Below are 21354 nucleotides of genomic sequence, written 5' to 3'. Positions count from 1 at the left end.
CTGGTCCCGGGCGCGCGGAGGGCGCGAGCGGCGCGCGGGGGCCGAGGGGGCGCGAGGCGGCGGCGCGGGGACTCCGGGCCCCGGCGGCGGCCCATGGGGCGGGAGGCCTGAGGCCGCGGCCTGCCCGGGGCTCGGGGGGTGGGGGGAGCGGGGCGGGGAGATGGATAAACTGACCATCATCTCAGGATGTCTCTTTCTGGCCGCCGATATCTTCGCCATCGCCAGCATCGCCAACCCCGACTGGATCAACACCGGGGAGTCGGCGGGTGAGCGGCGGGCGCGCGGGGCCGGGCGGGGGCTTGGCGGAGGCGGAGGGCGGCGCGGGGACCCGGGCTGAGGGGGACAGGCGGCCGGAGCGGCGCGGGCGGGGGCCGGCCTGAGGGGAGGCAGGCGGAGCGGAGCGGAGAGCCGGGCCGCGGAGCCGGGCGCGAGGGGAGGGGACGGAGACCCGGCCGCCTGCGGTACCCCCGGCCTGTGCAAAAAGTGGCCGAGGAGACCCGGGCAGGGCTGACGCCCGGCACCGGGGAAGAAGCGGGTGCAGGGAGGATTCTAAAAAGAGGGGGGAAAAGTCAAGGTGGGAGACTGGAGGAAACTGAGAGAGAATTAGAATCCAGGCGGAGAGGCTGGGGCGGGAGCGAGGCAGCGGGTGGGGAGAGCTGCGGGGCGAGGCAGCCGGACCGACCCTGGACCCCCACCCTGGCTCCCCGAGGAAGCTGCACCCGGGAAGCGGTGCCCCCGCGGCGGTGCAGGGAGAGCTGAGGGGGGCAGGTCGGGTGGAGGAGGTTGAGGATCTCAGACCCCCGTCCCCAGCCCATCCCCTGCCCTCTTGGCGGGGCTGGAGACACTGGTGGCTTCCAATTTTTCCTTTGAAATGTAAGTGATTATAATTTTGCTTTATTTTAGGCCCGGGAGCTATAATGATACTAATAATAAACTTCATTTTATGGAGCATCTTTCATTCCAGCGCATCACAAAAAACACTGTAGAGGTCTTAATAGTAGTTACAAAATTAAATAACACATTAGAGTTGCAGGCAGCCCAGCAGCAGTAGCAGCGGCTGCTGTGACGCCACGGAGCTGTAGACAGGAGGGGCAAGGTGCTGCCCTCCAGGAAAGAGGCGGGTATCTCAGGTGAATGTACTGGCAAGATTTTTCTCAGCTTGTTCATCTCTTCTCCCTCCCCATCTCTCTCCTTCCTGTAGATCTGTGAGACTCAATCTTTAATTAATGTAAACAGGTGTCAGGAATTAAGGAATGAGTCTTTTTTTTGTTTGTTTGTTTGTTTGTTTGTAACTGCTTATCCAGTGCACTCAAAGGGAATATTGAGGATTGGGAATGTCAAACTCCTTGCATGAACAGTTTGCTACAAAAAATGTAACACTATGCTGTCAAACTTAGTTCTTAAGTGTTACTTATGGTTCTGTATTTATCCTGCAATATTTTTAGCTCTTAAAAAAAAAAAAAAAGAAGCTGTAGCTGGGGCATTTGTTGCTTCTTCCTCCCTTCCTTCTCCCCCCCCCCCCATCTAGACCTAGTGACACAAAATCGTGCTGTCACATTTACTGGTTATTAAAATTACACTAAAGAATTCTGCTACTTTTCTTGGCTGTGGAGTTTCAGCAGAGCTTTTCATTGTAAAGCCTATAAGAAAGTATCAGGATGGTTTAGAATTTGGTGCAACTGTTTCTGAAAGTGTTGGTGATTCCAGACAATTTGTGCAATTATATGTGTGACATCCTGCTCATTACCATTGTTGTTTTTAATCCTAATTATATATGTAGTGACTCCTTTTAAGAAACTTTATTTGGGGCTTTACAGACTTAGAGACAATGAATTTTCACTGTCTTTAACAGAGGGATCCTTTTTGTAAAGGAGTATTACGGGAAATCCTGATAGACTAAATGTCCCTGGGACTGTTATAATTGAGAGAGGAAAGTATTACTATATAGGAGAAGAAAGAAATAATGGTATAATATTTCTGAGAGAAGATGGAACATAGCAAACTTCTCTTTCATTCAAAAGAAAGCAAGGGTAGGATGAGTTCAACTCTTTCCGATTTAGAGGCAAAGTCATTGACTGTAAATTGCCAGACATAGGAGGGATGATAGTTCAAGGTTTGAAGGAAGTAGAAGGTTCAAATAAAAAGTTGCAGAAAGAGCATGCCAACGTGGTAGGATTGTATGGCTGCCTTGTGGAAGCTGGTAGTGAGGAACATACTGTGTGATAACCTGTTTGTTCTACTGACTTTTCTAGTAGTGCTCAGCTACTTTGGTACCAGTGTAGCTGAAGTAGGTTAATTTTCTAGATGTTCTTGGGAATAAGGAAACATCCAGAGTACTAATGTGAGATCCTGTAGAAAGTGTCATTGAAGGTTAGGGTTTGCCAGATATATACAATAAAACGACAAAGCAATCAAGATGTATAGTATTGGACAAAGTATCTTTGTATACACACATGCACCCGATTGATCCCAGGGCAATTTAAAATGGAGCTACATCCCCAGCCCCCCCTTTTTAATTAATTAATTAATTAATTAATTTTTAAGACAAAGTCTCCCTAAATTGCTGAGGGAATTCAGCAGTCTCAGAGTTCAGTCTCCCTAGTAGCTGGGATTACAGGTGTGTGCCACCATGCCCTGCTGTTGGCCAAAGTATCTTTGTAATGATGGCTTATGAAAGCTCCGCTGGATAAAAAGCAGAAGTAAATAAAGGGTTGGCCAGTCAAGTAGCAGATGGTTTATAGTCAATGGAACAGTGGATCAAATAATACTGAGGATCAGTCTGGGTGGAAATAATTGTATGGCAAAGTAGCATGACAGGGGATTGTGGGCACAAGCTCCACAGTGTAACAGTGAGAGTGTGCGACTGAAATGGAGTAGTGGATGTGATTTTTTTTTTCTTAACAAATTTTCTTGCCATCTCTACCCTTCAGTTAGATATTCTGTGGCTTAAAAGGGGAATAATAAGGTGGGCGTGGTGGTGCATGCCCATGAATCTGGTAGCTTGGAATCTTGATATGTGAATTCGATAATATGTTCTTTTCATTGTTGTACTCTTGTGCTGTGATAAGATGCACTTGAACTTTTCCTAGTATTTGCTTTAGCATTCACTGTTCAACTTTACCTGAGCAGACAGATGCAGTCTTGAGTTAAAAATAAAAACAAAAAACAGTGCAGTGGTGCACGCCTGTAATCCCAGTGGCCTGGGAGTCTGAGGCAGGAGGATTGCCAACCTCAGCAACTCAGTGAGACCCCTGTCTCTAAATAAAATACAAAAAGAGGGCTGGGGATGTGACTGTACCCCCTGGTTCAATAGCAGGCACCAAATAACCAAAAAAATAAATAAATAAATAAAATGCAAAGTTATTTTTCCAAATCAATGAAATAATTACAAGATGTTTCAATAAGGTCTCTCTGAGGTAATAGAACCACTGTGGTGTCATCATTTGCCTATCTTCCCCTCCCATTCCCACCTCCCAATCCCACCTCCCAATCCCATACTAGGGATTGAAACTGGGGTTCTCTACCACTTAGGTACATCCCCAGCCATTTTTGTTTTTTATATTCGAGACAAGTGTCTTGTTCAGTTGCTCAGGCTGGCCTCCAATGATCCTTCTGTCTCAGTCTTCTAAGTAGCCAGAATTACAGGCATGTACCACTGTGCCAGGCTAGGACCAGCTTTATTCTAGGGTCTTCACAAAAGTGAATTTACCTGGCAGCAAAAGTTAATGTGTTCCCTTTGGTGTACCGGATTCATTCTATAAAAGTTTCAGTTAATTCTTGGGATTTAAAAGGTTCTGTGAATGTAATTTTGAAAACCACTGCAGTGAACTATTTAAGGGAAATTTCAGGACTCAAATCCAAACTTCATCACTTACCAGTACTGTACTTTAGTTCAATTTCCTTAGCCTCTCCATCTCAGTTTTCTCTTCTGTAAAACAGGGATAAAAATAATAGCCATCTCATTGTTTTGTGGTGATTAACCTCACTAATCCATGAGGTTAGAAAGTACCTGGCACATAGCAAGTGCTCAATAAAAGATATTGTTCTAGTTTATAAGAACAGGTGTCAGAATCCCAGTTTTGTAGTTAGAGCCCTGGACTTGTTACTGTAAGAAATGACATCTCTTTATTAGGTGCTCTTGGATATAAGGAAACATCAAGAATAAAACTTCCAGACTTAGAGCAAGTTAAATGTTTACCCTCTTGGCTTTGAATTTTATTCATCACTCCTATACAGTCTCTCTTCTTCTAGTCTTTCATTTCTGCACTCTAATCTGTTCCTCAGCTTTTGCTTAAACTACCCCAGAAGGAAATGAAATATAAAATGGCAAAAACTGGATCAAATAACTTCCTAAAATCACAACTGATAAACTATATTACCATAAGATTATGGGCCATACCTTGGATGCTCACAGTTTTTAGTCTTAATTTTAGTGGTCCAGATCCAGGGAAAATGTTTCTTTTTCTTTTTGTCTGTTTGGGACAACATTATCTTCTTGTTCTAATAGCTTGTGGATTATGTAGCAACTTTTTTTTGAGTGGGGTATGGGGTGGGGTGGCTGAACTCAGGGACACTGGACCACATCTCCAGTCCTATTTTATATGTTATTTAGAGACAGGCTCTTACTGAGTTGCTTAGCGCCTTACTTTTGCTGAGGCAGACTTTAAACTTTCGATCCTCCCGTCTCAGCCTCCAGAGCTGCTGGGATCACAGATGTGTGCCACCACACTGGCTGTGTAGAAATTTTCCTTTTTTTTGTAGTGCCTTATAGTTTTGAAGTGCTTTGACATTCTACTTGATTTGATCCCTTAGGCTTTTTCTATCTGGCTGATGTGAAATAGTCATTTCCACATTTTCTCCACATTTCAATACTTTGCACTTGAGATTTGAGTTTCAATGTGTCAAAGTCTCCCTTCAAGAAGATTTCGGGGCTGGGGTTATAGCTGAGTTATAATGTACAGCTAATAAGCACAAGGTCCTGATTTCTGTCCCCAGCACTACTTTTTGCCTAAGTATTACCTATATCTTAATTATGTACAACTTTTATTTATCTTACCAAGGTTTAAATTCCTCAGAGGTGGAATTTTTGTTAGATTATAGAAGAGGGAAGGGAAAATTTAGGTTTCAGTCTTAAACGATAGCTTTTGCTTTGTAAAAGTTTCTTAAACCTCACTGTCATTCTTTAAAGAGACAAAGCCTTTGTGGAAAAAAAAAAGAGATCGTTTATTTAATTTTAGCAAGATCAACAGTTAAGCAAGTTGTTCTGATTCACAGATCCCTTTATTAAAGGCATCATCTCTTTAGCAAAGACTTTAGTGACCATTTACGATTATACCAGCCTAACTATCATTCTAGATGGATTTGCATAGGGTTTTTTATGAAGATTTCTAGATGTTTCTCAAAAGCCTCTTTCATGTGCAGGAAAGAACTTCTCCCTTGTATCTAATCAGAATTTCTCTAGAATGGTTATGTAAGTTAAAGTTAGTATATTCATACCTAAAAATATTTTCATTCTTGTTCTTTCTTTTTTAATTTGTTTAAATGGAATGTTAGTATTTAAGGCATCTCAAAAACTGGCACCTTCTTCCCTGCTTGTATTTTGAGCCAGTTGAAGAAAAAAAAAATGAATAAATAGGAGCTAAATTATTTTATTACTGGTAAAGAGGATATTGGAGAATGTGACTTATATTTGGGAACCAGCGACTTCTTACTACTACTGGACCTCTGAATTGAACAGATTTAACTAATGGGAAAGATTAAGGCATCTGAATTTTTTGTGTTTCTCTTTTGTATTATCTGTTTACATATGCCCTGCCTTTTTCCCAAAAGAGATTTAAGGCAACATGATGTGTCTGTAGTTGACTATTCCTGAAACCCACCTGGATCCAATCTGGGTAGACAGACTACACAATTGTAGTGGTAATGTGAACTTAATGGGACACCTGTAAGTACCAAATCCAAGGAGTGCATCAGGTTGAAAAGGTTTTAAGGTTGAAAAGGTTTTCTAAGTGATAGGCAGCCTAGCATAGTAGAAAGGATGCACAGGTTTTGGTTAAGTCCCAGTGTCACTATTAGCCAGGTAATTGATCTTGGAGGTTTTTTTGTTAATAAAAATTACCTCATTCAGAACTGATTAAGACTTCTTTTAGCACCTTTAGTTGTTGTACAGGTTTAGACCCCAACTTTCTTTTCTGTTCTATAGGTTAAAGAGTATTAACCACAGTACCACAGTGGATTATAGAAATCACTTAGTTCAGAAGTTATTTTTAAAGGAATATATCTAAGAGCTGGTAGCTGTAAAGTTTTATTATTTATTTTTTTGGTAGTGGGGATTGAACCCAGGGGTGCTTAACCACTGAGCCAGATCTCCAGCCCTTTTTTATATTTTATTTAGAGACAGGGTCTTGCCGAGTTGCTGAGACTGGCTTTAAATTCATGATCCTCCTGTCTCAGCCTCTCTAACCTCTGGGATTACAGATGTGTGCCACTACGCCCGGCCTATAAAGCTTTGTAGTTGGAGTATTAAGAGTCAGTTGTGTCACTTCAAATTCTGAAAATTAAGTTTTAAATAGGTGAGATATTTCTTTCTTTATAGAAATCTGGCAAATAGTATAACTGAAAATTAAGTTTTAATTTATGGAATAAAATTTCTTCTAGTTACCATTAGTTTTTATAATACAAATTTGTGAATTTGTTTTTCCTATATCTCTTTTATACTCATACTTAAGCAGTGGGCCATCTTGCATAATCTTATAGGGGAAATCTGGACACATAATGGAGTGCTACTATTTATGAAATTGTTATCATTACATTATAAGTAATAGCTTAAGCAACCTGAATAGATAATTATTTATATACTGACCTTATTTGATATCCTCCTTTAAGTACACCAGGAGATTAGGCTGTACTGTAACAACAGTGACAGCATGTAGATATAAATTTCATATTTACTGCTTTATCTGTTTGTGGTGGTTTATGTAAGCTTGACATATCTTTTTGGTTGTCATAATGCTTTCAAGCTCTAAAGCTACATGCTTTCCAAGTGCTTTCTAGAATTCCTTGCCCAACAAATAACTAGCTCCTAAAAAGTTTAATGATTACAAACCTGCTCACTTGGTAACAGTAGATTGAGAGTAGTGGCTATTTCATCCTTTATTGACTATAGATTTATTAAAGTTCCTGGATCCAAATCACTTTTCAGTATTATATCTATGTAAACGTTACTATGTATTCTTTTGTTAATTGTAAATTGTACAGAGGAGAATCCTTGCCAGAAACTCAGCAAGTAAAATGTGATGTTCCTTTGAGATTTGTTTTGGAGTTGACAAAATAATAAGCATATGAGTCTGGGTGTTGGTATCAGTGATACATGTATTACTGAGTATGTACCACCCAGCATGTATACAGTTGCTTACAGGAAGTTTTCATGTATGCTCACATTGTTTTTTTTTTTTTTTTTTTTCTTTTTTTCTATAGTGGGGACTGAACCCAGGGGAACTCTACCACTGAGCTATATCCCACCCCCTTTTGTTTTCTTTTTCTGTGTGTGTGTATTGGGGATTGAATCTAGAGGCATTCTATTAGTAAGATGCATCATCAGCCTTTTTATTTTTCATTTTGAGACAGGGTCTCACTTAATTGCCCAAGCTGGCCTTGAACTTATGAACTTTCTGCCACAGCCTCCTGAGTAGCTGGGATTATAGTTGTGCACTCCCACCCTGGCTTCAATTCAGTATTGAAGCAAACCATTTCTCTAAGTCACCACTAAACTTATTTATTTTTAATTAGAAAAAGGCTGTACTGTTGTACGTCTCTTTATACTAGTTTTTCTATAAATAAAATGTCACATTTGGCATCTTGACACTTGCTATTGTATATATTGAGCAAAAAGGCAGCTGTTGACTTTTAATATAGATCTGTTAACTAAGGACCATATCCTACTGTATAGTTAGAGATTAAATAGGAATAAAGAAAATGCAGTTGGGTGAATCAAGTAAAAAAATGGTAGAACAAGCCGGGTGCTGTGGCACATGCCTATAATCCCACCGGCTTGGGAGGCTAAGACAGGAGAATCATGAGTTCAAATCCAGCCTCAGCAAAAAGCAAGGTGCTAAGCAACTCATTGAGACACGGTCTCTAAGTAAAATATAAAATAGGACTGGGGATATGGCTCAGTGGTCGAATGCCCCTGAGTTTAATCCCCAGTAAACACTCCCCCCCCCCCAAAAATGGTAGAACAAAATTTTACAAGCCCTCCCTTTTGCATTATATTCATAGTAAGTTGTTTACCTGGAACATTATTGGGTCTGCTTTCAGCTATGGTAGTAGAAATTATTTTCAAAAATAGGCCATATTCAGATCAGTTCTATTGACTATTTACCAATTCTTAGACTATCAAAAATGTAATCATTTGATTGATAAAGTACCATCATTGTTCTGGGGATGTAGCTCAATGGTAGTGTTTACTTAGTATGCACAAGGCACTGGTTTTGATCTCCAGTACCATCCCAAAATAAATAAATAAAATACCAAAGTTTTGATAATACCATGAATATATCTTCCCATGGATATTTCCTAAAACACTGGATTTCATTACACTTACAACTAATGCATTTGAAGTATTTATGCTCTATGTGGAACTCGTACTGGATATTCAGTGGGTTAGTTATTTATTTTTGAGACAAGATCTCACTAATTTGTTGAGGTTAACCTTGAACTTGTGTGCTCCTCCTGCCTTAGCTTCTTGTGTTTCTGAGGTTATAGATATGTACCACCATACCTGACCAGGTGATTACATTTAATAATGAGTATTTAAATAATTAGGAAGTTTGGGGAAGTACTTGTCCTTAAAAGCAGATAGAAAACAGGGAAGTTTCTATTCCAGTTCATTTCTCTATATTGCTGCTGTTTATTTTTCTAAAGAACAAATATAATAATACTTATGTATCTTTTACTTTGTTACATACTGTTCTAGACACTTTACAGAAGTTTACTACTTTCCTCCCCACATCATTCCTGTATACAAGCTGTTATCAGCCCTATAGAGTTGAGGAGAAGTTAATTAACTTGCCCAAGGTCACAGAAGCTGATCCTGGCTCTTGACCACTGCATGTGCTTACAGGAGAAAACTTCAGTGCCTCTTCTTCCACGGAACAAAAAGCACTCAAAGATGATCACAGTATGACTCTAATTTACCTTTCCAAACTCAGATTCACTTTTTTCTCCTGTAAAGACCTACATTCTTAGCCCCTCTTAGTCTGACTATTTCTGAAGTACAACTTCTGTTCTCATCTCTAAGTCCTCTTATGTTTTATTCTCTGCGTGAAGTGCCTTCTCACTAATTCCAGTCCATATTTCATCAATATCCTATCCATCTTCCAAGTGGATTTTAACTGCAGTCTTCATAAAAATCTTTTTTGGTCCCCTACCTGAAGTGATTTTTCACACTTTGTGGGGGAGCACATCTATATCATGGTTATTTGAGTGTTACTTGCCCTATTTTATGGTATAGACTTTTAAAATTCCTTGAGAAGAAGGAATATGATCTATTGATCTTTGATTTTGGTAGTATTCAGCCTCAGCTTGAAATGTTACAGTTGCCACAAAAGTTTTTAACAGGGACTGTGGAATAAGATTGGAAGTTTTGCAGAGTGGGGTAACTGTAAAAATAAGAGATTTGGTTATATATTATCAAATTAATGTTTAGTAGCTCCATGTCCACAGAATTCAGTCTCTTTTTTTAAGAAGTAACTGTTGGTTTTCATTTGGAAAATAAGATACCATAAAGTCATTCCCAACTTTTAGAAAATATTATAAAAGGAGAATTAATTTGTAGGTTAACTGGTTGATTATTTGGGTCAGTAAAGAAGTTAGGCTAGGGGCTGGAGTTGAAGCTCAATAGTGGAGCACTTGCCTCACAAGTGTGAGGCACTGGGTTCAATTCTAGCACCACATAAAAAACAAATAAAGGCATTGAATCCATATACAACTAAAAAAAATTTTAAAGCTGAGGCGGGGGAGGTACTAGAATTGGGCTCAGCAGTAGAGTGCCCTAGCATGTATGAGGCCCTGGGTTCCATCCTCAGCACCACAAAAAAATAAATAAAGATATTGTGTTCAACTACAACTAAAAATAAATATTAAAAGAAGTTAGGCTAGTCAGTAAGACCACCTTGTAGCTATTTACTTCTATAATAAAACTAAAATAGTAGAAAGCAGAACAATTGCTTTATTTTGTGATTTTATTTATTTATTTAAATTTTGGAGGGATCAGGGATTGAACTCTGGATTACTCAACCACTGTGCCACATTCCCAGCCCTATTTTGTATTTTATTTAGAGACAGGATCTCACTGAGTTTCTTAGCACCTCACTTTTGCTGAGGCTACCTTTGAACTTGCCTTCTTCCTGCCTCAGCCTCCTAAGCCACTGGGATTATAGGCATGTGCCACCATGCCCAGCTTGGTATTTTGAAAAGATAAAAAGAAGTAAGAAAATGTAGTTTATTTCCCTTTAATTTATTGTTCTTTAACTTGTCATTTGACTTCAAAGCTTAAAACATTCCTTCTGTGTGATATAGGTACTTCACTGGGATTCTTCTGACGTTTGTCAACAATATTTGGGTTGTATTTCTGATTTACAAATTGCCTTATCAGAGGAGGAATCAAGAGGAATTATGGAGAATGTTTATTTAAGAGATTTCGGGAGGTAGAGTTAACACAGTGGAGCTGAGGAGGGCATCTGTATTTGTGGCAGGTGGAGGAGATTAGCCACTACTAATGAGTAAAAGGTCTCCCATGGGAGGCAAGGTGATGAGAGGGAAGTGGCTGGAGCATGGTCTCCACCATGCGGCCAGCGCAATGGTTTCTTTAATGAGGTTCTTGGCATAGAGTTAGCTAGATGAGATCGAAATAAAACACACAGACTCAGTTACCTTATTTCTATTGCCAGGTCCCAGACGGCTCCCCTCTCTAGTTCCCTCCTCTAACCGCCCAGCAAGGCAGCGAGGATTACTCAGGGCTAGCAGGAGAGAGGGAGTGAACACGCCTGGGAGTAGCTTTTTACTGGGGAACAAGAGATTCAGGGGAGAATTCCATCCAATGAAGGTTGAGGGGGGACTGCACTCCAAGGTCAGGGTCAGTGATTGGGCCCCCGGGGTCAGTGGTCAGGCACACCCCCACACGGGTGGGCTCTCTCATCGGGAAAGGGTCGGGAAAGTTCCGACTCAGCCAGAACCCTCAGACGCTAACCGGGAGCCGCCCAATCACGTGTCAGAAATGGCTTCCCACAATGATCCTCATTGGTAGCCATGAGATGGGCTACTAGACTGGGCTAGTATTGTTATTATTTGTTGAGGGGGGCTGTGGCTAGAAAGAGTAAGGAGAAAGCAATATTTTATATACCAGTTTGGTTATGATATGAGGTAGATTGACTTATTTATTTATTTATTTGGAAGAATGCCTATAAAGAATTTGGGCTCGGGCTGGAGATTTGGCTCAAGTGGTAGCGCGCTCGCCTGGCATGCGTGCGGCCCGGGTTCGATCCTCAGCACCACATACAAACAAAGATGTTGTGTCTGCCAAGAACTAAAAAATAAATATTAAAAAAATTCTCTCTCTCTCTCTCTCTCTCTCTCTCTCTCTCTCTCTCTCTCCCCCTCCCCTCTCTTAAAAAAAAAAAGAATTTGGGCTCTAATTCTGGCTTGGGTGTAGATAATTTTGTTGGTGCCTGAAAAATTACCAAAATACTTATTATTTTCTCCAACTGGAAAGTAGTTCCTGTCTCTCCTTCAACCTCTGAATGCCATCACTTAATGTGATATATATGTATATGTGATATTGAATTCTGAGTATAGGAGTGGAGCCAGGCACAGTGGTGCACACCTGTAATCCCAGTGGCTCAGGAGGCTGAGGCAGGAGGATCAAGAGTTGAAAACCAGCCTCGGCAAAAGCGAGGCACTAAGCAACTCAGTGAGACTCTGTATCTAAATAAAATACAAAATATGGCTGGGGATGTGGCTCAGTGGTCAAGTGCCCCTGAGTTCAATCCCTGTTACTGCCGCCCACCCCCCCCCAAAAAAAAAAGGGATTGAAGTCAGAACTCAGTTCAAATTCTGACTGATATTTACCAACTGTTTGGGTTTGGGCTTGTTACTAGGCCTCTTGAGTTTTATTTTTTGCATCTGTAAATGGGGTTGATAGCTTCTTACCTTGAGAGGTGGTTGTAAGAATTAAAGTTAATATATCTGAAACACCTACCACAACACAGGTACATATTATACCTTCTTGTTGACCACTTCAACGGATTGCTCTCTTATCACATATGATACACAGAATGTAAATATTACAATTGATTTTTTACCTACCTTACAATCACTAAAAGCAATCTGATGTTTTTAAACTAAGATATATCATTGTGGTATATGCCTGGTTGCCTGCTTCATTTTTACCACATACACTGTAACAGTGCCCTTGAGGCTTAAATTGATGCCTTTTCCCACCATGCACTAAGGGAAAAGAGTGCCTGGCAGCCTATCCAGATGTTTGTATGTCAGTGTTCTCTATATCAAAGGTAACATGGAAGTGCATACCTGTAATCCCAACAGCTCTGAAGGCTGAGGCAGGAGGATCTCAAGTTCAAAGCCAGCCTCAGCAATTTAGTGAGGCTCTAAGAAACTTAGCAAGACCCTGTCTCTAAGTAAAAGGGGCTGGGCATGTGGCTCAGTGGTTCAATCCCTGGTACCAATAATAATAATAATAATAATAACAACATGGATTGGGGATTTTCCTGCAATGATGACAGATTGTACTAAGCCATTAGCTTTCTGTCAATCTTCTTGTTCTCCCTAACATCTAGAGATAGTCTGTGGCCTTATGCCAGATCTCTTGGAGAAAGCTAAATATGCAAACCATGACCTTGACTACATTAGTTGAGGTTAGTAACTGTTAGAGTGAATGTTTGGGGCTGCAGTATGGCTCAGTGGTAAAGCACTTTCCTAGCATGCACAAAGCCCTAAGTTTAATACTCAGCACTGCAAAAAAAAAAAAAAAATTAAGGGATAAATATTTGTGCCCCCTTTGTCATAGGAGGATACAGTAACTCACCAATCTGCAACCCAGGATAGTACCCTCCTCAGGATTGAACCATTGTGTCACCCCGATCCCCTGAACTGCTGTTACTTTTAAGCAAATCAGTCTAAGGTTCTTTGTTATAGTAGCCCAAACTGGCTAAGATAACAACAGGGTTCAAGTAAAAAATGGTTGATAGTAACAGGTAGCCTGCAAGATAGTTTATATTACAGTTCTATTCATTCTCATATTATGAAACAAAATGTAAAATTCTTCATAATTTTTTATCCTGTAGATAAAATGCTTTGAAAATTTTATTTAAATTTAAAAATCATCAAGTCACTTAAAAAGCCATATTAATGAATCTTATTAAAACAAATATAGGACTGAAGGTGTAGCTTAGTGATGGAGTGCTTCTAGCATGCCCAAGGTCCTAGGTTCAATTCCCAGCACCACAAAAATATTAACAAATATATTTAATAAATATAAACTGTCATTCGGGCATATTGGATTTCATCAGCATATTGGATCACTTTTTGGACTCCCCCTGGAGATAAGATTTAGTGCTTTTTGGATCAGAAGACAAACCCTTACATGTTGAAATGTTGCTGATACAGGAATGATTCTGGGAGCTTTAGAGGACTATTTCTAGTATCTGCCTACTTACCATCCGGTAGGTAGCTATCATACTGTAACCATTTAGAATCATACCAGTAGTTATGTAAAATGTCTGCTTTAAGAAAATCAACCTCTTATATAAGTTTTATTGTCCTTTAGTGTGGCCTCCATCTATAGCAGGAACATATGTATGTTAGTTAAGAATGCAGAAGACATTTAGAATTATACCTGACGGCACAGACTCTTGAGCCTGGGCTCAAATTCTACCTGTACGACTTACTAGGAGCATGATCTAGGGCAACACACCTCAGAGGTCTGACGATTAAAATTTTCGTATGCATAAAATACTAAAAGTACTTGGCACATAGTACTTTATAAATGTCAACTAAAATTAATGACACTAACTTTTGATGATTCTTAGCTATAATCATTTCAATAGCCATAGTAGTAACTGAAATATAAATACTATGTAGTTTTATGTTAAAGATGTAAATGTTACTGTACTGGAATATAAATTCTAGCCCCCAGACAACTGGTCAAAATTTTTACCTTAAAAGAAGAATATTACCACTACTATAGTGAAATGGGAAGAGTGGCCTTCTAACTATATATATATTCAGAAAAAAAATTTTAAGTGGAAAAACATAAATCCTGATATTGAGTACAAATTGAGATCAGTGCATCTAACTGTATTTCAAATTGATAATGTCAAAAGGAAAAAAGAAGTAAGTAACTTTGGAATACTTTCATTGTATTCCCTTAATGGGATCTAGCCTAAGGACAAAAAGAACTATAAAGAAATATTGAACTTAGTAGGTAGCAGACATGCCCTGCAACTGCTCTGCAGGGGAAATGCAATCCTCATTTTTCTGATGAATAAGCATGTTCAGAGAGTGAAATGAATTAAATGATGCTTTGTCCACTGTATCATATAATTTTTCTCAAAGTATTGTTTCTGATGAGTCAGTCCTCTCCTATGCCCTGGTCTTTTATTGATATCATGCATAAGTGCTAATCAGAACCACATTTTCAAGAGCTTTCTAACCTCTTGAATTTCTTTTCATTCAAGAATTTCATCCCATATAATTATGCCCACCTTTTTGAAATCTGCCTTCCCAAATTAAAATGTAATTGACTGTAACCACCCTTTTCTTTACAAGTTATAAGATGACATGAAAGCTTTTTCTCTAGATACTCATTTCCCCTACTTCATCAGTAACTAGTTTCCTGAATTTAGCTGGTGTCAAAGTCATAATTGGATATAATCTGTATCAATAATTAAATGTGAAAGTTGTGAGAGAGCTTTGTTCTTTTAGACACTAATCTATTTGTAACTTAGGATGTCTTAAGATGATTTGGTGTGAGACATGGAGTAGATTGCTAAAGAATGTAGTTGTTGGACCTGTGTTTTTTATGATGATGGAAATAGGTATTATTTTATAGACTGTGATTTTTGAAATGATTATTAAAGAAGACCAAAAAATGGCAATGAAACTTGTTGTTAAATGAACTGTGTACTTTGAAAGAGGGATGATAAGGTAGAAAATATGTAAATAACTTTTGAAGAGAAGTTACTATTTGAAATTTTGCAGAGTAAAAGTTATGGGAGGAATTGAACTGTTGAGGAATTAGTCAAATTTTGCTTAAAGTTCTTTGTATGGCAAATTTCCCATTTTTTGTTGTTGCTAAAGCATTTGAAGACCCTCTTCTTCAGTTAGCACAAAGTGGAATTCTGTTTTCTGACACCCCTGAACAATCTTCATTATGTGTGGCTTTAAATGTAATTTTATGGCCAGGTGCAATGTCACATGCCTGTAATCTCAGCCACTGCTCATGAGGCTGAGGCAGGAGGATCGCAAGTTCAAAGCCATCCTTATCAAGTTAGCAAGGCCTTAAGCAACTTAGTAAGACTCTTGTGCCAAAAAATAAAAAGGGTGAGGTTGTGGCTCAATGGTTAAGTGCCCTTGGATTTAATCCCCCATACTTACTAACTAAATGAATAAATAAATAAAATGTAATGTTATGTAATAGAGAAATTTTCAAGATTTCTAGGCCTAGGATTTTAGTATAATTTTTAAAAAGAGGTAAGGTTGGCAATCAGATTGATTTGAAAAAGTACTTTTTATCAGAATCAAGAATGTAAAATCATATTGTAGTCCTTTTATTATATTAGCTGTGTTTCTGAATGATTATTCTAGTATTTTCTGTTCAAAGTAGCAGTTTGTGGGAATGTGCCACTGTCTGTGGAAGTCAGTATTTGTGAACATCTCTGTTGATATTTCTGAGGTATTGACTCTGGATAAACATTCAAGAAAAATTAAACTGTTCTACCAAAATATTCCTAAATAATAAACTTTGAGCATAGCTATAGAAACAGACCTGGTTCATGTCTTAACTTCAGCTTTTTCTAAGTGGTACTAAGTAAGCACTCAAAATCTGATGGCAGCAGTTACTATTTATCCTTTTACCTTTTCCTTCTCCTCCAGCTTTCTGAGTGATAAGGAAAGAAAATTTCTTATGAGGGTCCTTTATTTTAATATTAGGGTTTTGAAATAGAGTTTCAGACAAAACTAGATTTTTCTGAACCAAAACAATTGAGATAGTTTGGGAAGTGAGAAGGAAAGCTGCTCAATACCTACTCCGCTTCTGCAATGGCAAGAAGGCTGAATTTCTAATTTGTTTCCAGCCTTTGCCTTCAATTCCTCTGCCTCAATATGAGAATTTCCCTATTCCTTCAGAGACAGTTACCTCACTAAAACATATTATCTCTAGGAGTTAATCATAACCTTTTGGAAGAACATCTAGATACAGTTTCCACTTTTAAAGTCTATATTTTGAGGTCATTAGATTATTAGATTTGTATTTTTTAAATTATTAGCTTCAGTTCTTTTCCTAGATTGTGCCCATCTTTTTTTTTTTTTTTTTTTTTTTTTTTTTGCTCTCTACCACTGAGCTATGTCCCCAGCCCTTTTAACGTTTTAATCTTTTTTTTTTTTTAATATTTATTTCTTAGGTGTAGATGGACTCAACACAATACCTTTATTTTTATGTAGTGCTGAGGATCGAACCCGGGTCCCGCAGGTGCTAGGCAAGCACTCTACCACTGAGCCACAATTCCAGCCCCTTAACATTTTAATCTTGAGACTAGATTAGTCTAATGGCCTTGTCTAGTTGCCCAGGCTGACTTCAAGCTTGGGATTCTTCTGCCTCACCTCCCAAGTAGCTGGGATTTACAGGCATGTGCTACTGCCCAGCAGTGTGCCAACCATTTTAAGAGATGTAAGTCTTTTTTTTTTTTTAACATTTAAAAAAAATATATTTAGTTGTAGATGAACATGCAGTATCTTTATTTTCATGTGATGCTGAGGATTGAACCCAGTGCCTCACACAGGTGAGGCAAGCACTCTATCACTGAGCTAAAGCCTCAGCCCCTGAGATGTATGTTTTTTATCCAGAAAATATAAAGCCTGTAGGTAATAATGAATGAAAATCATTATATTAAACTACTGGAGTTTTTGCTTCTTCATATATTTAGAATTTAATCATTACACTAAATTGTTACTTCAGGACACCATTTCACCCCCAGCAGATACCGAAATTCACCATGGGCAGGCCCCGTGTGTGTGTGTGTGTGTGTGTGTGTGTGTGTGTGTGTGTGTAGTATAGTATTTGCTTATTGCATGCACGTCTTCCTGTTTACTTTAAGTCATCTTTGGATTGCTTATGATGTCTAATATAGTTGTTGTACTGAGTTGTTTAGAAAATAATAAGGAAAAAAGTCTGTTTATGGTCTGTGCAGATGTATATTTTTTTCTTGAATTTTAAAATCTGAGGTGGTTTGAATCTGAGGATGTGAACCATGTGTATACAGAGGGCCAACTTATACTTGTACATACAAATGTAAATTTGCTTTGTTGTGATTACTCAGGTGCACTAAGTAGAAGTCATAATATTTGTTTTCATACTCATTTCAGCTGTATCATGGATAGGTTGCTGGACTCTGGAATTTAGAGAGGATTTTAGTACCATAAGCATATAATTAAATATTCTAAATATCTGAAGGATGTTTTAAAGTCATTTCTAAAACAACTGCTTCCTTTTTAACTGACCTTTTACTAAGCCTCTTTTTGGAAACATTACACATAATCTACTCAATCTTGTTTCCTTTAATTTTTGTCTCAAACTTTACTTTTCCAAAAGTGATGTAAATCACACCCTTCGAGTTTTCGTACACTTCCACTCCACTTAGCTTTTCTTCTTCCCTGTACTTGAATGAGTGCATATCATCAGAGCACTGTTTCTGTTACCCTTTCTGCAGTGTTCTAAAAAGTCATAAAAGGCAAATTGTTTAGTATACATTCTTAACATTTTAAAAACCTCCAATTTTGAAAGCCTTCTTTCTCTGAGCTGTTAGATACATGTATGATTCATAAAATGAAACAGGGTTGCCTGTAGTTACTTCTTAATTGACTTGCCATTTAGAGTCTTCTGTCCTTGTCATGTATCTAGGGAGAAAAATCTAGCTTACCTTAATGTCCTATACATTATTACAGTTTGGGAAAATTCTCTTTCTTCAGAACTTTCCTGTTTTAAAGCTTTTACTTCTCCATTAATTTTGTCTCCAAAACATGGTGTAGCAGTCAGTTGTGGTGGAACATTACGTAAATATTCTGTTTTATTCTTAGAGATTTACAAGCAGTTATTAGGACTTCTGGTAGACATTTCTAGATTATCATATAACTAATCAGTTTCACATAAAATTAATGGTAGTCTAAAAAGACTGTTTTCTTAGGTCCTTCCTGCCATAAACTCACACCTTTCCACCCCACCCTCAAATTCTGAAAATTTCCTGTGGCTTATGAAGTTCATTCTTAAATTTGAAGAAAATCTATACAAAGGGCATCACCATGTTAGACTGTAGATGGAATCTGTACTAACATTCATCCTGATTCAGAATTGATAAGAATGCATTGAGCCTTCTGTTCTCTTGGGTCTGATTTTGTAGACTTTCTTATGGATAGGTATTCCCTGGGATTCAGAACCTGTCACGCATCACTGCGGGAGAAGATTCAAATACAGAGTGTTTGAAAATCAAAACTGCATTTTCCAAACAGTCAAGTTAAATGTTTGTATGTCTGAACAAAGCTTAACCAAATAAGACATCATTACTTTTCCATTTGAAAACTTGCCTAGAGCATCTGAAATTAAGTACTTCTTACATATTTTTAGGAAAATTATGCTCCAGTACTTTTCTCTTTACAATTAAATATTTTTAGTATTTTGTGACTTTTATTGTGAGGGGACTTTTTTTAAAGTAATCTTTTGAAATGAATTGACAGATGATCACAAAAATGATTCTGACTTGTGATTAGTTTATCCCAATCTTTAAAAAATATTCATATTTTACCCTCTTTAGGCCAAGATGCAATAAAGAAGACCCAATTTTAGTGAGAGATGCAGACAAACAATTGGAATTCATGAGAACAGCACTAAGATCGTAGTAAGTGCCATTGCCATAGGAGCACATGAAACATGCCTCTCTGACTCAGGCATCGGTTAGAAATGGCTACATGGAAGAATGATGCCTAAACCAAGATCTAAAGAACATACAGGAATTGGTCAAAGAAGGAATCAGCATAAGAGTGTTTCAGGTAGAAGGAAAAGCAAATTTAAAGCTTCTGAGGTTAAAAAAGAAAATTTTATGTGGGTGTCCTGGAAGCTAGATATGATAACAGTAGATTGAAGGAAGAAGTGACATTGGATGGGTAAACAGGAACTAGATAATGAAGAGCTTGTTTTTTCATCTTCTTTTTCGAAAGAAAAGAGTGCTGGGTACATGGCATGCACCCATAATTGCAGTGACTTAGGAGGCTGAGACAGGAGGATCACAAATTCAAGGTCAGTAACTTAGTGAGGCCTTAAGCAACTTTGTGAGAGTACTCCCCCTTTTTAGGTGTAGATGGACACAACACAATGCCTTTATTTTTTTGTGGTGCTGAGGATCGAACCCAGGTCCCGCCCGTGCTAGACTGTGCTAGGCAAGCGCTCTACTGCTGAGCCACAATCCCAGCCCCCCTTTATATATATATAAACATATGTGTGTGTGTGTGTGTATCTCTCTCTCTCTCTCTCTCTCTCTCTCTCTCTATATATATATATATATATATATATATATATATGTATATAGAGAGAGAGCTCAGTGGTAAAGCACCTCTGGGTACTCAAGTACCCAAATAAATAAACAGAAAAAGAAAAGAAACTTTTGAGTTAGAATTAACATTCCATTTAGCTTACTCCTTAAAAATGTACAACTCATCATTTTTTAGTGTATTCACAGAGTTGTAAACTATTGCTAATTTAGATTTGGTCAATTTTAGAATGTTTCATCACTTCAAAAGGAAACCCTGTCCCCTTCAAATATCAACCCCAACTTATCCCAGCCCTAAGCAATTTTCTGATTCTGTGTAATTTACCTATTCTGAATACTTGTAGACTTTTGTGACTAGCTTCTTTAACTTAGCATAATATTTTCAAGGTTCATCCAATATTATAATAAAATCTATTAATATTTCATTCAGTTTTTGTTACCATTGTATGGCTGTGCCACATTTTATTTACTCATAGTCAATGTACATTTGGGTTTTTTCTACCTTACGTGGCTATTGTGCTGCTATGAACATTCATATCCACACGCTTCTTTGTGTTTACTTGTTTTCATTTCTCTTGCATATACACCTAGCAGAGAAATTGCTGAGTCATATGATTCTTTTAACTTGCTTTTTTTGGTACCAAGGATTGAGCCTAAGAGTGCTTAACCACTGAGCCACATCCTCAGGCCCTTTCATTTTTTATTTTGAGACAGGATCTCACTAGGTTGCCTATAGCCTCACTGAATTGTGAGGCTGGCTTTGAACCTGAAATCCTCCTGCCTTAGCCTCCCAAGCTGCTGGATTACAGGTGTGCACCACCACACCAGCTTCTTTTTTTTTAAATTTTATTTATTTTAATTTGTTATATATGACAGTGGAAGGCATTTCAATTCATAGTACATATAGAGCACAATTTTTCATGTCTCTGGTTGTACACAAAGTAGAGTTATACCATTTGTGTCTCCATACATGTACTTAGGGTATTGATGTCCATCTCATTCTACCATCTTTCCTACTCCCTCCTTTCCCTCCATACATGTACTTAGGGTATTGATGTCCATCTCATTCTACCATCTTTCCAACTCCCTCCTTTCCCTCAATACATGTACTTAGGGTATTGATGTCCATCTCATTCCACCATCTTTCCTACCCGCTCCTTTCCCCTCCCTCCCCTTTACCCTATCTAAAGTTCCTCCATTCCTCCCATGCTCCATCCACTCCTACCCCCATCCCCATTATGGACCAGCATCCACATATCAGAGAAAATATTTGGCATTTGGTTTTTTGGGATTGGCTTATTTCACTTAGCATAATATTCTCCAAATCTCTCTGTTTATCTAAAAATGCCATGATTTTATTCTCTTTTAATGCTGAGTAATATTCCATTGTGTGTACATAACCACAGTTTCTTCTGTTAACGGGCATCTAGGTTGGTTCCACAGTTTAGCTATTGTGAATTGAGCTGCTATAGACATTGATGTGTACACCAAGCTTCTTTTAGCTTTCTGAGGAACTGACAAT

At 38.4% G+C, this 21354-nt stretch overlaps 1 protein-coding gene across 1 annotated transcript in view; it reads left to right on the top strand.

Annotated features, from left to right (window-relative positions):
- Window positions 1–123: 123 nt before the first annotated feature.
- Mosmo (modulator of smoothened) overlaps window positions 124–21354 on the top strand; it is a 59043-nt gene continuing 37812 nt past the window's right edge. The window contains exon 1 of the mRNA XM_078024245.1: window positions 124–266. Within this exon, the coding sequence (XP_077880371.1) occupies window positions 161–266 (106 nt within the window). The 5' untranslated portion in view covers window positions 124–160. The remainder of the gene's footprint in view (window positions 267–21354) is intronic.

This window comes from Ictidomys tridecemlineatus, chromosome 10, assembly GCF_052094955.1.
Source record: "Ictidomys tridecemlineatus isolate mIctTri1 chromosome 10, mIctTri1.hap1, whole genome shotgun sequence".
Classification (NCBI taxonomy): Eukaryota; Metazoa; Chordata; class Mammalia; order Rodentia; family Sciuridae; genus Ictidomys; species Ictidomys tridecemlineatus.
Note: the sequence above shows the minus strand (reverse complement) of the source record. Positions and strands in the feature narration are given on the sequence as shown.